General features: G+C 50.0%; 5 protein-coding genes across 5 annotated transcripts; 3 read left to right on the top strand and 2 right to left on the bottom strand.

The window, feature by feature from the left end:
• Positions 1-909: 909 nt before the first annotated feature.
• N7503_002448 (acyltransferase family protein) lies at positions 910-2,556 on the top strand (the record flags this gene model as incomplete). Its single annotated transcript, XM_057061995.1, has 1 exon — positions 910-2,556. One exon carries the CDS (start codon positions 910-912, stop codon positions 2,554-2,556), a length of 1,647 nt encoding a protein of 548 aa, XP_056925957.1.
• A 761-nt stretch (positions 2,557-3,317) lies between these two features.
• On the bottom strand, positions 3,318-5,326 carry N7503_002447 (uncharacterized protein; the record flags this gene model as incomplete). The annotated part of the gene is made up of 4 exons (XM_057061994.1): positions 3,318-3,727; positions 3,786-3,863; positions 3,923-4,529; positions 4,586-5,326. The coding sequence occupies 4 exons, from the start codon at positions 5,324-5,326 to the stop codon at positions 3,318-3,320; spliced, it is 1,836 nt and encodes a 611-aa protein (XP_056925956.1).
• A 350-nt stretch (positions 5,327-5,676) lies between these two features.
• N7503_002446 (putative pantetheine-phosphate adenylyltransferase) lies at positions 5,677-6,885 on the top strand (the record flags this gene model as incomplete). Its single annotated transcript, XM_057061993.1, has 1 exon — positions 5,677-6,885. The coding sequence occupies one exon, from the start codon at positions 5,677-5,679 to the stop codon at positions 6,883-6,885; it is 1,209 nt and encodes a 402-aa protein (XP_056925955.1).
• A 726-nt stretch (positions 6,886-7,611) lies between these two features.
• N7503_002445 (F-box domain protein) lies at positions 7,612-9,208 on the top strand (the record flags this gene model as incomplete). The annotated part of the gene is made up of 2 exons (XM_057061992.1): positions 7,612-7,966; positions 8,028-9,208. 2 exons carry the CDS (start codon positions 7,612-7,614, stop codon positions 9,206-9,208), a joined length of 1,536 nt encoding a protein of 511 aa, XP_056925954.1.
• Positions 9,209-9,884: 676 nt separating this feature from the next.
• On the bottom strand, positions 9,885-11,486 carry N7503_002444 (histidine phosphatase family protein; the record flags this gene model as incomplete). Its single annotated transcript, XM_057061991.1, has 1 exon — positions 9,885-11,486. The coding sequence occupies one exon, from the start codon at positions 11,484-11,486 to the stop codon at positions 9,885-9,887; it is 1,602 nt and encodes a 533-aa protein (XP_056925953.1).
• Between the last annotated feature and the right edge of the window lie 1,616 nt (positions 11,487-13,102).

Genomic DNA, 13,102 nt, shown 5'->3' with positions numbered 1-13,102 from the left:
GCCCAGGTATACTCTTATCCAGCATCTATACTTGATGAATGCTTATCAGCCTCGGCAGGTAAGCAACAAGACTCAGACAGCATCCTCGCAGCTGGAGCCAAGTTGCCCATCTGCATTATTCACGGTACAAAGGATAAACACTTGGATGTGCACAAGGTCGAGAAATTCGCCAAGGAAAAGTTTGGCCAGGTCGAATTTCATGCACTCAATCAAGCCGGTCATATGCCATTTTATGAGTGTCCGGAAAAAACAAACCAATTGATCTTGGATTTTATGCGTCGTATGGGAGCATAGATTGAGGGTCGAAGTGCCTATGGAGCACATATCGACGGATTTCTTAACATTTAAAATTAGCGGTGCCTCACTTTGTATGTTATCTAAACGCAAGTTATTCTGCGCTTCTAAATTCACTGTAATGGATGGCGCTTGCGTAGCAATTGAGTAACGTCCTGGCTCAAGTTAAGAAATGGCCGAACACGGGTCACTGTAACCCGTAAAGGAAGGTGATCAACGCCTCGTGTTGGATCTGTGTTCCTGAAACTTTGAACTTCTGCTTTTTACTTTCAACATTTATCTCGGTTGCTTTGCTGATTTTGGTTGTTTTTTATCATTGTATTTCTTTGGGTCTAACTTAGGTTCGATGGCAAGTGGAGAAGGTGAGACAAGGCATTGCAACACCCGCTGACGTACTTCGGCTTGCGTTCTGCCGATGTGGACACGGCAACGTTAGCTTCCCCATTTCAAAGACCCTCTCGCTGGACGAGCTCCTTCATCCTCCTCGCCTCTTCGTCTGCCTTCTATGGCACTTCCGTGGCCGCTTTTGATGATTATTTGAACATAACATTGCCCCCTGTTGCGCCCCACGTGGCACGAGACATGCTCTGAGGAATTGCGCGCACCTCGACCACCATGGCATCCCACCTCGAAAACCGCGAAAACCGCACCCCAACAACGACCGACATACCCCTAGAAGACCTCGAGGCCTCTAAAACTAGCAGCTCTGATCAGTCCTCGCGCTGGAACGGGTTTTCCCAGTTCCACCCCTCAAACATACTAGCCAATTCACATGGTTCGACAAGGTCGCAAGATAACTGGCTGGCCAGTGCGGAAGAATTACTCTTCAGATTAAACATTGCTCTCACGCCCAGCTTCCTGCAGAAATATGTGGGTGTTGAGCCAGAACAGCCGGCCAAATTGCACGCGATCGCTGCGCTCGACGGGCTGCGAGGCTGGGCCTGTCTGCTAGTCTTCAACTTCCACTTTCTCTTCGCATATACATGGAAAGTCGCGGTCGGATGGGGATTCGCAGGCGAGAACTGGGGAATTCACCAATTGCCCTTTTTTCATCTTCTCATTTCCGGGCATATCATGGTCGCCATCTTCTTTGTCATCTCGGGCTACGTTCTTTCCTACAAACCTATAAGGACTATTCGGTCTCGATCCTTCGACCAGACCTTCACCGTACTGGCGTCGTCAACTTTCAGGCGAGCATTGCGTCTGTACATCCCATCTATCGTTGGTCTCGCCTGTGTCTTTATTGCTGTTCGACTTGGTGTTTACAATTACTCCTGGGGGGTGATCAAGGAAGGACGCACCATTGTCGGCACGAATGAGCAGCATCCGCCAGTCTACAAATCTCTATACAAGCAGTCCTGGGACTGGTATTACACGGTGGCACGCTTAATGAACCCATTTGATTGGTCTCTCTACTACAATAATTACAACCCCCACCTCTGGACCATCCCAGTCGAGTTCCGTTGCTCTCTCGTTCTCTTCCTCACAACCTTAGCGACCTCGCGCCTGGTTTCTCCCGTGCGCATGACCCTCGTCGCGACTCTGACCTGGTTCTGTATGCGCTACGGCCGATGGGACGTTGTCTTGTTTCTGGTGGGCATGCAAATGGCCGAAATCGATCAGATCAATGGAACCTGGGAGCGGCCAGCTTCATCAGTTACAGATGACAACCTACACATCCGCTTCCCACATAGTGGTAAAATATTTGCCACTATCTCTCGCCGGAGCTTGTGGATCGGAGTTTTCGTGATCGGCCTTTACATCGGCTCGTGTCCTAACCTCGGATTCAAATGGACGCCAGGCTACAGATGGCTCTGGGAAATCACCCCATGGACCTACGGGGAGCCTCACCGATTCCCGCAGACAGTTGGTGCGGCCTTGATCGTTTTCAGCATCAACCACTCGCCCGATATCCAAAAGCTCTTCACCAATCCTCTCTCCCAGTATCTGGGCAAAATATCTTACGCGTTTTACATTGTCCATGGGCCCATTCTCCACTCCCTGGGATATTCGCTTATGCCAAACATCTGGGAAGTTACAGGCAAAGAAACAAATTTCCAATATTGTTTCGGTTTCTTAATAGGTTGGCTGATTTGTCTACCTGTTTCCATCTGGGCGGGAGATGTATTTTGGCGCGTTGTTGATGTTCCCAGCGTTAAGTTTGCGCGATGGCTTGAGGACCGGCTCATAGCCAAGGGTGCTTCTGCATCTGCAACCCCTAGTCTATTGACTCCAAGAGCGCAAACCCCTCGAACGCAATAATTACATCATTAAAGATAGATACTTTGCTGTTTTCTGTTCCTACAAGCGTCTTCTCGCTGGTCGAGTAAAACGAAAAAACCCTACTCTTGTGGACAATATATCAATTTATTAGAGCTTTATGGCAAACTTCTTGAACTTGATGTATGTTCGTAGAACAATATTAGTAGTCCCTGAAGCAGTGTAGCTGCTTCATATCCAGTAACAAGATTTATGCCTCAAAGGTCAGTAGGTGAAGTGTCAATATTTTGTTTTGCTCCCTAAACTCGTGCCTCTCGGGTCTAAACAAGAACAAATCGTCCGAAGACAGAAATGAGCAAGAAAAGGGCGCTCCAGAACAAGAAATCCGATGTATCATTCATTCATTCATTCACTCGTGCCAAAATCAAAGTATATCGCGATGGTCACATCCATCCTCATCGCCCAGCTCATATCTAGTTCGGCTCGGCTGGTGATGCTATGCGCGGCGACCACCAGGTATCGGCAATAGGTAGGCGGCTAACAAGAGAGCGAGGAATGCAGGGAGATGGGATTTAGCGGAATAGATGCAGCCGCCGAGGCAAGATCGATGGAGATCGGAGAAAGAAACCATCTAATGCAATCGCATATGGAAAGAAGGAAAGCAGAACAGATCCCAGGAGCGCATGAAATGACAGGGCAAAAGAAGACTGCCCAAAAACAGGAAAGGGGGATTACAACCAAAGAACCTTCCTGAGCTAAATGTCTTTTCTTTTCGTTCATACCTACGAAATTCCGTTTTTCTTTCATAGTGCGACGCCCCATATCCCGCGTCCACCACAAACGCCAAGCCATTCCCGTGGCTGACCTGAGGGGTTGGATCCGCCCTGCGGAGACCAACTGATATTGGAAATTTCATAGTCGCATTGCCAGGCAGCAGTAGGGCCACGCTCAGAGGTGCTGGATTGGGCACCGACGCCATGGGCAGGGGGCAAGCTATTGCTTGGGCTAAGGAGATCCCAGAGAAGAACCAGACTGTCGTCCGCACCTGAAGCAAGCTGACCACGCCGGCTTGGGGACCATTCTACACAATTGAGTGCAGCAGAATGACCCTTCAGCTCAAGCAAGGCTTGACCGGGTTGCCGCACATCGAGTACACGAACAACGCTGGAATCCTGGGAGAAGGTGGCTAGCAGATGGGCGTCATGTGGAGATGCTAATTAATAGCGTAAGCTCATGCCATCATTTATATAAATGGGTTACAGTTTCCATACCTGCAATTCTCAACAGTGGTGGAGGCCAAGCTCCTGCCTGTGATCCGGGTGGGCTGGTGTTACCGGGACTCATCACCGCTAGGATGTGTTAGTGGACATGGTCTTGCGCAATTCTGGATAGATATAATGATACATACGCTTAACGTCTGTCTTCTCAGATGGCTCGTAGATGATAGTGCTGTGCTCCAGGCTTCGCAGATCAAACATGCGGACACTGCCATCGGCGCCACAGCTCACGAACACATCAACGCTGTTGGCACAGAATCGAACGTCAAACACTTCCTTGTCATGAGCAATCAACTGTGTCTTGGCTGTCAAGGTCGGAATATCCCAGATCGTGCAGGTTGTGTCGATGCTGGATGTGATGATCAAGCTGGGGGAAATCGTGTTCCAGTCCAACGAGGTGATCGGGGCGGTATGCTCGGGGGATTTGGAGTTAGAGAGCAATGCCAAGGGCGAGAGCTTGGCAGTAGGAGCATCCCGTTGATTAGCAGGCCGTGTAATGCTGTTTGAGCTCGGCAGCGGTTGGGAATTGGGGAGTGACCACAGGCGAAGGTGATCACCCGATGTGGCAAGCAAATCAGTGGACTGTTTTTGGGACGATGGTGGTTCCCATAGAATACGGGTGACGGGATATGAATGCGTCGCTTCGGCTGTTTTGACATATTCTAGCTTGATCTCCCCATTTGCTGCATCCGGGGTATCAGGGTCGGGTTGGGCCCAATGCGTATCAACAATTTGAATCTATAGCGCAGTTATTAGCATTGAACACCTCTCTTCAGCCAAAAATGGTTTCGCACATAGTTATGATTATCCTCCAGGTGACTGCCCAATGCCAATTTGCCACCGAATGAGCTCGAGTTCCCTGAAATTGGCCATTTGCACCAATCAACTGCGTATATGGGCCACGGTGCTATGTAGTTGCTGTTGGTAGGCACCTGATTATCGCTATTGTATGGAGCTGCTCCTGGACTCATAAGTGAACCACTAAGGTAATGGTCACCAGGAAGGCGAACGTCTGCCAGGCCGAGCGGCGAATACTTGGATCCTTGCGGGGTCTGAGGTGGGAATCCAGCTCCGGGGGATGTGGGGTACTTAGACTCCTCCGAAGCGCTGTGTTGTTTGTACATGGACGGATCTATTCCAGCCGGGCTAGATCGGGAGTGGCCATGAGAGTTTATCATGCTCGACCGATGGTTGGGCTGCTGTGATGACTGCAAGGTAGGAATGACCGACGGGGCTGTGTTGGCTGAGACAGCTTGGGGGCGGTTCTGACCTCCTGGAGTCAAGGCGCCTGGTAGATTGTTATTGCTGTTTCCACTACCGCTCCCATACTGCAAGGATTGCGCAGATGGCTGGACATTGATCGAGGGGACCTGAGTCGCGCCTGCACCTGTGTCTGGGGTCGTGGGGAAGTCATGGGAGGGAGGCTGACGGGACAAATTCTGATTGACTAGACCCGTGGATGGTATATGCAGTTCCTCCGGCTGACGGGCAAAGACAGCGGACCGTCGAGGGGAGTCGAAGGAGGGATTCGACATTGTGCGGAGGGTCCGGGGTCGTTTAGGGGTGTATGGGGCTTAGCTCCACTCCCCCTTGGGACAAAGAAGACTAGCGAGAGGGAGGGACCCGAGGATGGCAGTAAGCTGCACAAGCTTCACAAGAAGCTCCCGAGGCAGATGAGGCGTAGAGAGGGGAGCGACTGTGGATGTCGCAGCTTGAGAGTTCAAGGTGAAGCTGGGGGTGCCCGCGCTGAGTCAGCCAACCCCGGGTGACGCTCCCGCTCTTGCTTTAATCGGAATACAGTTAGGTTCTTTGTTTCTTTTCTTTTCTACGATCTCTTTTGTTGATTTGATTTCTGTGATAGGTTACTTTGTACGTAGTTGCACTCATGGCATCCCACCTCAAATCCTGTTCAGCGCTTTTGTTATTGCCTCCGCCTCCGTCATTTTCTTTTGGCGGGGTCAAGGAAGCATTCGAGACCTCGGTATCCGATGTATTCGTGCAGCTGTCGAAGACTTTGGGGACCTCTGATGGCATTGCCACACTCGATATTGCGTTGGCAATCCCAGGTCTGCTTTCTCCATCCAACAGGCCTCGTACAAAGACTTTTGCCCAGGTGGAACATTATGTCGGGAGCATCTATACTTTGATTGGGGCTGTGGCAGCCGCTCAAGATATTGAACTTGACTCCCCCGGTGGCATCAATGCACGCTTGGTATTTGTTGATCATCCGTTGTCCGATTCTGCAGCCTCTCAAGCCAAAACCGGCTCAAAGATTGGGCCAATCCTTGACCTTCAGTCACTGGCAACCTCGGGCCGACTGTGGGACCAAATATTCAGTCCAGATAACCAGGCCGGCCGGGATTTGGCCGACTCCTTCCTAAGCAGTATCACCGGTTCGTCCAAAGATCACACCGCATCGATCCTGCAGATGGTCTCCAGCGGAGACTGGTCGGCCCCGCAGTCTCTTCTAGTTCCTGAAGACCAGCCGTCCCTTGAGCCCCACTACTCGGTTGCAGTTGGAGGAACATTCGATCATCTTCACCTCGGTCACAAGCGTCTACTCACAGCACTGGCGCTAGCGCTGGAGCCGCTAGATTATAATAATCAGGATCGAGAAAGGCTTTTGACGATCGGTGTGACTGGTGATGCTTTGCTTGTGAACAAGAAATTTGCCGAATGTTTAGAAAGCTGGGAGGAGCGGTTCAGGAGCACTGCAGCTTTTTTGGCTGGCATTATGGATTTCTCAGGGAATGAGTCTCCACGAGTGGAACGTACCAGAACGTCGGATGGCAAGGGACAAGTGGTGATTATGCAATTCCAGCCCAACTTGATCTATAAGTTCGTGGAGTTCTTCGATGTCTGCGGCCCCACAGTTACCGATGAGAACATCAGTGCATTGGTGGTATCGAAGGAGACGTCAGCTGGAGGGGCATTCGTGAATGAGGAACGGGCCAAAAAAGGATGGTCAAGGCTATCAATTTTCGAAGTGGATGTTCTTGTGTCTGGAGAGGCCAAGGCGAGCGCCAACAATTTCGAGGATAAAATCAGCAGCACCGACATTCGTCGACGACGTATGAACCGGGCCAAAGTATGAGGATCTGGAACCAGGGAAAATTTGGAATTACAGAATTACAGGGGGGCGGAAGAAAATAGGGAAGCAATGAAGACCTGTAGAATTTAATACATTCACATTTCGGCCAATTTCCCCCAATCGCGTTGGTGGCTTCTCCACCACACGCGAGTCCGTCACTCTGCAGAGATGTGACAACCTGAGCGGGGCCTGCATTGACTTCAAGAAGAGGCACTCTACAACCACCAACCATCTTCCCCCCACCAACACAACTTGCTCCTTAACCACAAAAAGTCTCTGCAGGTTCGCGCTATTTCGCGCTGGCTGGCCGCAGCCTCGATCAATCATGTGATTGCCGCGAGAAAGCGTCACCAATGAAACCAACTTGATGCATAGGCCCGTCAGCATCCAAGCGCGCTAAACCAGGGTCTTGATGATCATCCCGGTCGCGTTGGATTGTTAGGGCGAGAACTGTCGCCATGCGTCCATGGTGAGACAGGACTCTGGGGTCCGATGAGTCCAATTCTATTCGATACTCGTGCACCTCTTCCCTTTTTTTCTTTTTCTTTTTCGGGTTTATAGTGGGACTGGTGCCCCCTCAATCGTGCATCCCCAACTGAATTTCCCCTCCTGCCGGTCTGTAAGACTAGGTGCAGAAGCTTCCTTCTTCTTTCCTCTCTTCCTCTTCCCTTCTTCCATGTTGCTGTATCTTGTACAGGCAGCCGGATCCTCGGCCGCGAAGCGCCGATCATGGACCAGCCACGTTGTATTCAAAATCTCGCCGATGAGCTGCTGAGCGAAATCCTGGCCATTCTATTGGAATCTGCGCCGCACACTTCGAATGGCAAAATATATACCAATGGAAATTATAGCAATGGGGAGACGCAACATAAACCGGTTCGATACGGAGAGACATCCGATCTGGATCGATTTCGCCTAGTCTGTAAACGCTTTATGCGGATCGGCACACCTCGAAAGTTTGCGCGCTTCAACCTACGATTCTCGAAGGATGGGTTCCGGCGACTTGGGGAGTTGCTAGACATGCAGCGGGCCTGCTACGTAAAAACGGTGACATATCTCGTGCGACCCTTCTATCAAGGCGGCGGTACCCAATCCTTATATTCACAAACCTAGTTAGGACAGATCGGCTGACGACAATATCACAGGGTGGTCACCAATATTCCAGAAACTCGACATCGATAACCCACCACTCGCACAAGTGCACAGTCGACGATTGCACGAACAAATTACTCTCATCGAAACAAGCCAGGATCTTGTCCAGCTTCGCTCGGGAATTGCCGCCTTTTCAGCACTGCAAGAAATCAAGTTACTCCGCTTGCAAGATCAGGACGACGAACGCCTACTCGACTTTATTCGCGACCGTTCCATCCGCAATGCTGAGAGCACGGATCCCAGCACAGCTCGGTTCGAGTGGGAATCAGCATGTTCGCGCGCAGTAACGACTCTGGGAATCGCCCTTTTAGGGTCTCAGTGTACTGCTATTCGTTTCATCGGGCCCCAGATCAGCCCCGAAGCTACACTGCAACTCCTGAAAGCACCGTCTACTACTCTCGCCGCGATGGGAAGCCGGCTCACCAGCCTTGATATCAACTTTCATTCCAATGCCGACATTACCACAACCATGTCTGACCTGTCTGGCGTCTTTAACCGCTTCTTTGCCGAAGCCAAAAACCTTGTCGCCATTCATCTCGGCTTTCCACCCAAGGCCCCTCTCGACCTAGATCTCGAGGCCATTTTTCATGATATCCGGTGGAAAACACTTCGCACCCTCAGTCTGCAAGGCTGGCGTTTGAGAGCCGACGAGATTATATCCCTAGCCCGTCGACATCGCCGCCAACTCCGAGACTTTCGCTTAAATGCCGTCTACCTCCGCTCTATGGGGCGTTGGAGGGACGTGCTCACAGTACTCCGCGAAGAAATGGAACGTCTGGATCGAGTGGAGCTGTATGATATCGACTATGCAGATCATTTTGATACAGTATCCATGACTAGCGGGATTGAAGTGTTCGACGCGGACCTTCCTGCACCGGCACCATCCTCGCTTTCGGTTGCAGCAGCCGCATCCTTTCCGGAGCAACCTTGGACTTCGGAACCTTCGTCTGGCAGCTCTTTGTTTTCGCCTTTAATGCATGGAAGACGGGTACCTTTGAGCCGTGCGTCATTAGAAAAGCTACGAAGTCTTTCGAAAGATGATATTGAGGACAATGGCTACATTGTTCAAAGAGACCAAATACCACTCTGGACGGCATGGGTTTTGTCTGCAAAACAACGACGTATGCATAGTAACGGGCATGGAAATGGGCATTGGAATGCGTATCACATGTAAATTGAGCTAGGTTGATCCAAGGCGGAATCTAGATCTACGACAGGAAAATAGTCTTTATGACATATGGGAGGAGCGAGCAATCGATCCCTTTATCGGAGTTGGAGGCTGTTTGAATTATTTTTACCAGTTCTGCTGCAATTTTGAATATTTGAGGTCTATGTCTGCATTTCAAGCTGTCTTGTGTCTCTGTAATTAGATAATCGCATGACTTGGATATGAAATGAAAGTTTGATCTTATCTAACCTTTGACTTCGGTGGAACCCTGATATAAAAGATTAAACCTTGAGACCAGATGTATGCATTATTTAAATTCCGATTTTTGAGCCTCGAGAATCGAAGGTTATGACCAAGTTTCCTTCTACCAACACATCCACACGATCTCTGACTCAATATCAGATCTCAAATGAGCTAAGTACATCAAACTGAGACGCACTCTCATGTCTTATGGCCAGAACCTCTTTAAAACGCAACTACCTCTCCGCTCACGGCGGAGAACATTTAAGAGATCACTGTGGCAATGAATTCTTTAACTTGAATCGAATTCTTTTGGGGTATCAGTGTTTGAAGCTATTGTACACAGCAAAAAGGTCAAGCATACAAAGCTTGCATGTATGAAGACATGTTTTTAAGGTTTCAAAAAAGGACAGCGTCATAAAGACCACCAAATTCTCTTGATCTAATAGCAGCTGGCCCAATCACCCCCTTCCCTCGCAAAGCTCAGCGCATTGATGAAATCACCCTTCTTGCAACGTCCCAGCGCATCAACGTCACAACCCTGCAAGGGAACAACGCGATCATTGACCAAAATCCGCACCAACGGCTCCTTCTCAGCAGTACACTGCATCATCTCAATGTATGCACGTGCTCCGAATGGGACGGTCCATGCAGCAGAGAATCCGTCCGCAGCACTAGCGGACTGGATATGAGTGGTAGGCAAAGTCGCAGTGGAATTGTACAGACCCAGCGCAAAGAAAATCGGAATCAAGCCATTGTCATGGGTGAAGTCTGCGTAAATCGTCCGGTTCAAGGGGAATGTAGTAGCGGCGCCTGGTCCGTTGTCCAGGGTGTGGTTTGTGGAAGTGTGATCGCGCACAGGAGTGCGTGTCAACCGGGCGATGAGCTCGTTGACGAATCCAACGCCTTGGGTCGGGCCAAGTGGGTTTCCAGCACCGTAGCCATAGTATTTGCCGAGGGACTGATAATAGTTGTATTCCGACCACTCATGCTCGGTGAAGAGGGCACAGAAGTCGGATTTCTTGCTGCCGTCTACCGTGTCGGAAATTGTGTCATAGGAGCACATATCCATGAGGTAAGTAACATCATCCAGAGAGAGGATGACGCCTGGGAGGAGAGACTGGAGACGTGTCTGGATAGGTGGCGCGAAGATTGCGGTGTAGTTATCAGTGACATCGTCACCGATGGTGCTGGCTTCGAATGCCGTACAGGTGTTGTGATTGAGGGTATTGTTTGAGCCAGCATCTTCGGAGATGACGACGTTGACTGTTGGTGCGGCCTGCGCATGTAGAGCATGTTTGTCTTGCTGCTTTGTGTGCTGAAATCCCTTGATAAAGAGCTTTCCTGATTCGACCACACGCGAGGAGCCTGATGACCGGATAAAGGGGATATTGTCTCGCGCGAGAGCCTCATAGCGCTCGTAGAACTTGATGCCCGAGTTCACCATCTCGCGCTCGCCAAAGGTTGTGAGGTCATCGCTGCCGAGCGTGTAGTTGTACGAGCGCAAGAACGCGGTGTTGTTCTTGTACGCGGTGGCATTGGCCTGAATAGCCTCAATGAGCTCGGCATACGACTTACTCTTTGATGCGGTGGGGTACCGTGCGCCGTGGCGGGAGAGTACCTGCACGAAGGTGACATCGCATTGCTGTGGAACAGCGTTGGAGATACCTTCCTCAGCCAGTGAGAAGTAAGGTGAGTATTGACCCCAGCGGTGGGAGATATCGGAGAAACATTCGTAGCCGCTACGCACGCTGTCGCAGGCATGGGGACGGTGCACGACCTGTTTTTTGGACCTATACGACGCAACCAATGGCTGGTCAGGACTCCTACGTTCCACGCTCTCCACGCTCCCAGATGAGGGTTCGTACCCGTTCGTCACATATAAAAGTACCAGGGCAAGAGCACCGATGATAGCTGTGATGAGGGTTATGATTCGTAGCCTTCTCCAAGTGGGAGAGGATGACTTGTGAGGTATCGCCTCGGAGCTATCACCCAGTAGGCACTCTTCCTCCGGGGGAGTGTATTGATTCCTTTGCCCCACCATTTTCAAGCTCGCCCCTTGTTGGATGTGATGATGTCAACCTTGGTCAAGTCCCGTGCTCACTCGTATCGGTCGAAGGAAGGAACATCATGAAGAAAAGAGAAAAGATTGCGAATTAAATAATTGAAGAAAGATCAAAACCACCGGGAACACAACGCAATGCAGTTAGCACGCATGTTTGCAATCTGGTCCAGGGCAGACATTGGACATGCTCGTGAGCGCATTCCTCTCTGTGATTGGTTCTCCATTTTCAACACGTGGGAGGGTGCCAAGGCGGTACTCGTCCAGTACTTTGATCCCCATAGTTATTAGTGTGTAGGCTGACGTACCCTCCAAGTACCCCGATCTACCTTCCAAGGCACGCAAATGGTAGACTGTTTGGGAAACCATGCATCTGACATTCTTGCTTTTCTCATTCTGTAACAAGCTAGCCATATCCCACATGATCCTTAATTCATGCACTCAGCTGTCCCGCCTTGTGAGACACATATGTCTCCACTCACCGCCAGTCCTCGATCTGGATCGCAGCACTTTCCACGTCACCAAGCTTATGCATATATGCATACTGCCGGTACCTTGTAGTTTTCAATAAATCTAGTTCCAGACTCTATCAAATATGGAGACATTCTATTTAGATACATAAAGCTGTCAAAAGTCGATTGCTGGAGCCGTTAGATCCACTTGGAGAGCAAGGGGGGTTTCCACAACCCGACAGCTGGCAGCTCACACACAACCCGAACCACACCTTAAAAATTCACCCCCTATAGATATTCTTGTCGATCAGTGCCGGAATCAGCCAGGTGGACCTGTAACGGTCAAGTCAAGTCTTGACTACTGCACATTAAATGCAGACCGGAAGACATCCGGCTTCCGCACAAAGCCACTAGCACTGCCAGTGACATGTATCAACTTTCCTTTTTGGTCTTTGGCGCAGACCTTGCGAATACATAGATCGCCTTTCAAGGCCCCCTGGACTAAGATGCACCTATGTGGAGAGCTCTACTGAATAGATTAACATAGACTATGCAGCCTATCTGCGCGGCACGCGGCTAATCGCTTTGAAAGTGGGTTTTGGTGAAAAAGTATGTTATAGATCGACAGATCAACAACTTCGGCCGAATTTCGGACCCTTGGAAGGTGTTAGACAAAGATATTGATTGGAATAGATCCATGCCCCAACGCCATGTCACATTGCGCCTGCGAACGGAAGGAGATACGTAGAGAACAAACGAAAAAGGTAAAATGGATAAATAAATAAATAGAAATCTTAGACTCAGCATTTCGCCAGTAGCACCAGCGCTATGGAAACTAGACACCGGGGTCCACTCCATGATCAACAAAGAGCCGATGATCGCCGTGTAGAGTATTGGAGGGTAGGAACGGATAGTAGAGGACGTAAACACTTTTCTTCTTGCAGGACATTCTCGGCTTTCGTGGGAGAGGGGGACTCATGAGGGATATGAGGTGAAAGGCGTAATATGGTGGATGGGGGGTATGGTGCTGTAACAAAAGGAACAAGGAAATATTAACCATAAATGCAAATGATAACACACCCAACCAGAAGGTAAAGGCGATTTCATGAAAAATGACATGGCACCCGCTGAAATTCTCAAGAATGA

The sequence above is a fragment of the Penicillium pulvis genome (assembly GCF_028828015.1).
Source record: "Penicillium pulvis strain IBT 33274 chromosome Unknown contig_12_segment0_segment0, whole genome shotgun sequence".
Taxonomy (NCBI): domain Eukaryota; kingdom Fungi; phylum Ascomycota; class Eurotiomycetes; order Eurotiales; family Aspergillaceae; genus Penicillium; species Penicillium pulvis.
The sequence above is the reverse complement of the archived record's forward strand: the minus strand, read 5'-3'. Positions and strand labels throughout refer to the sequence as shown.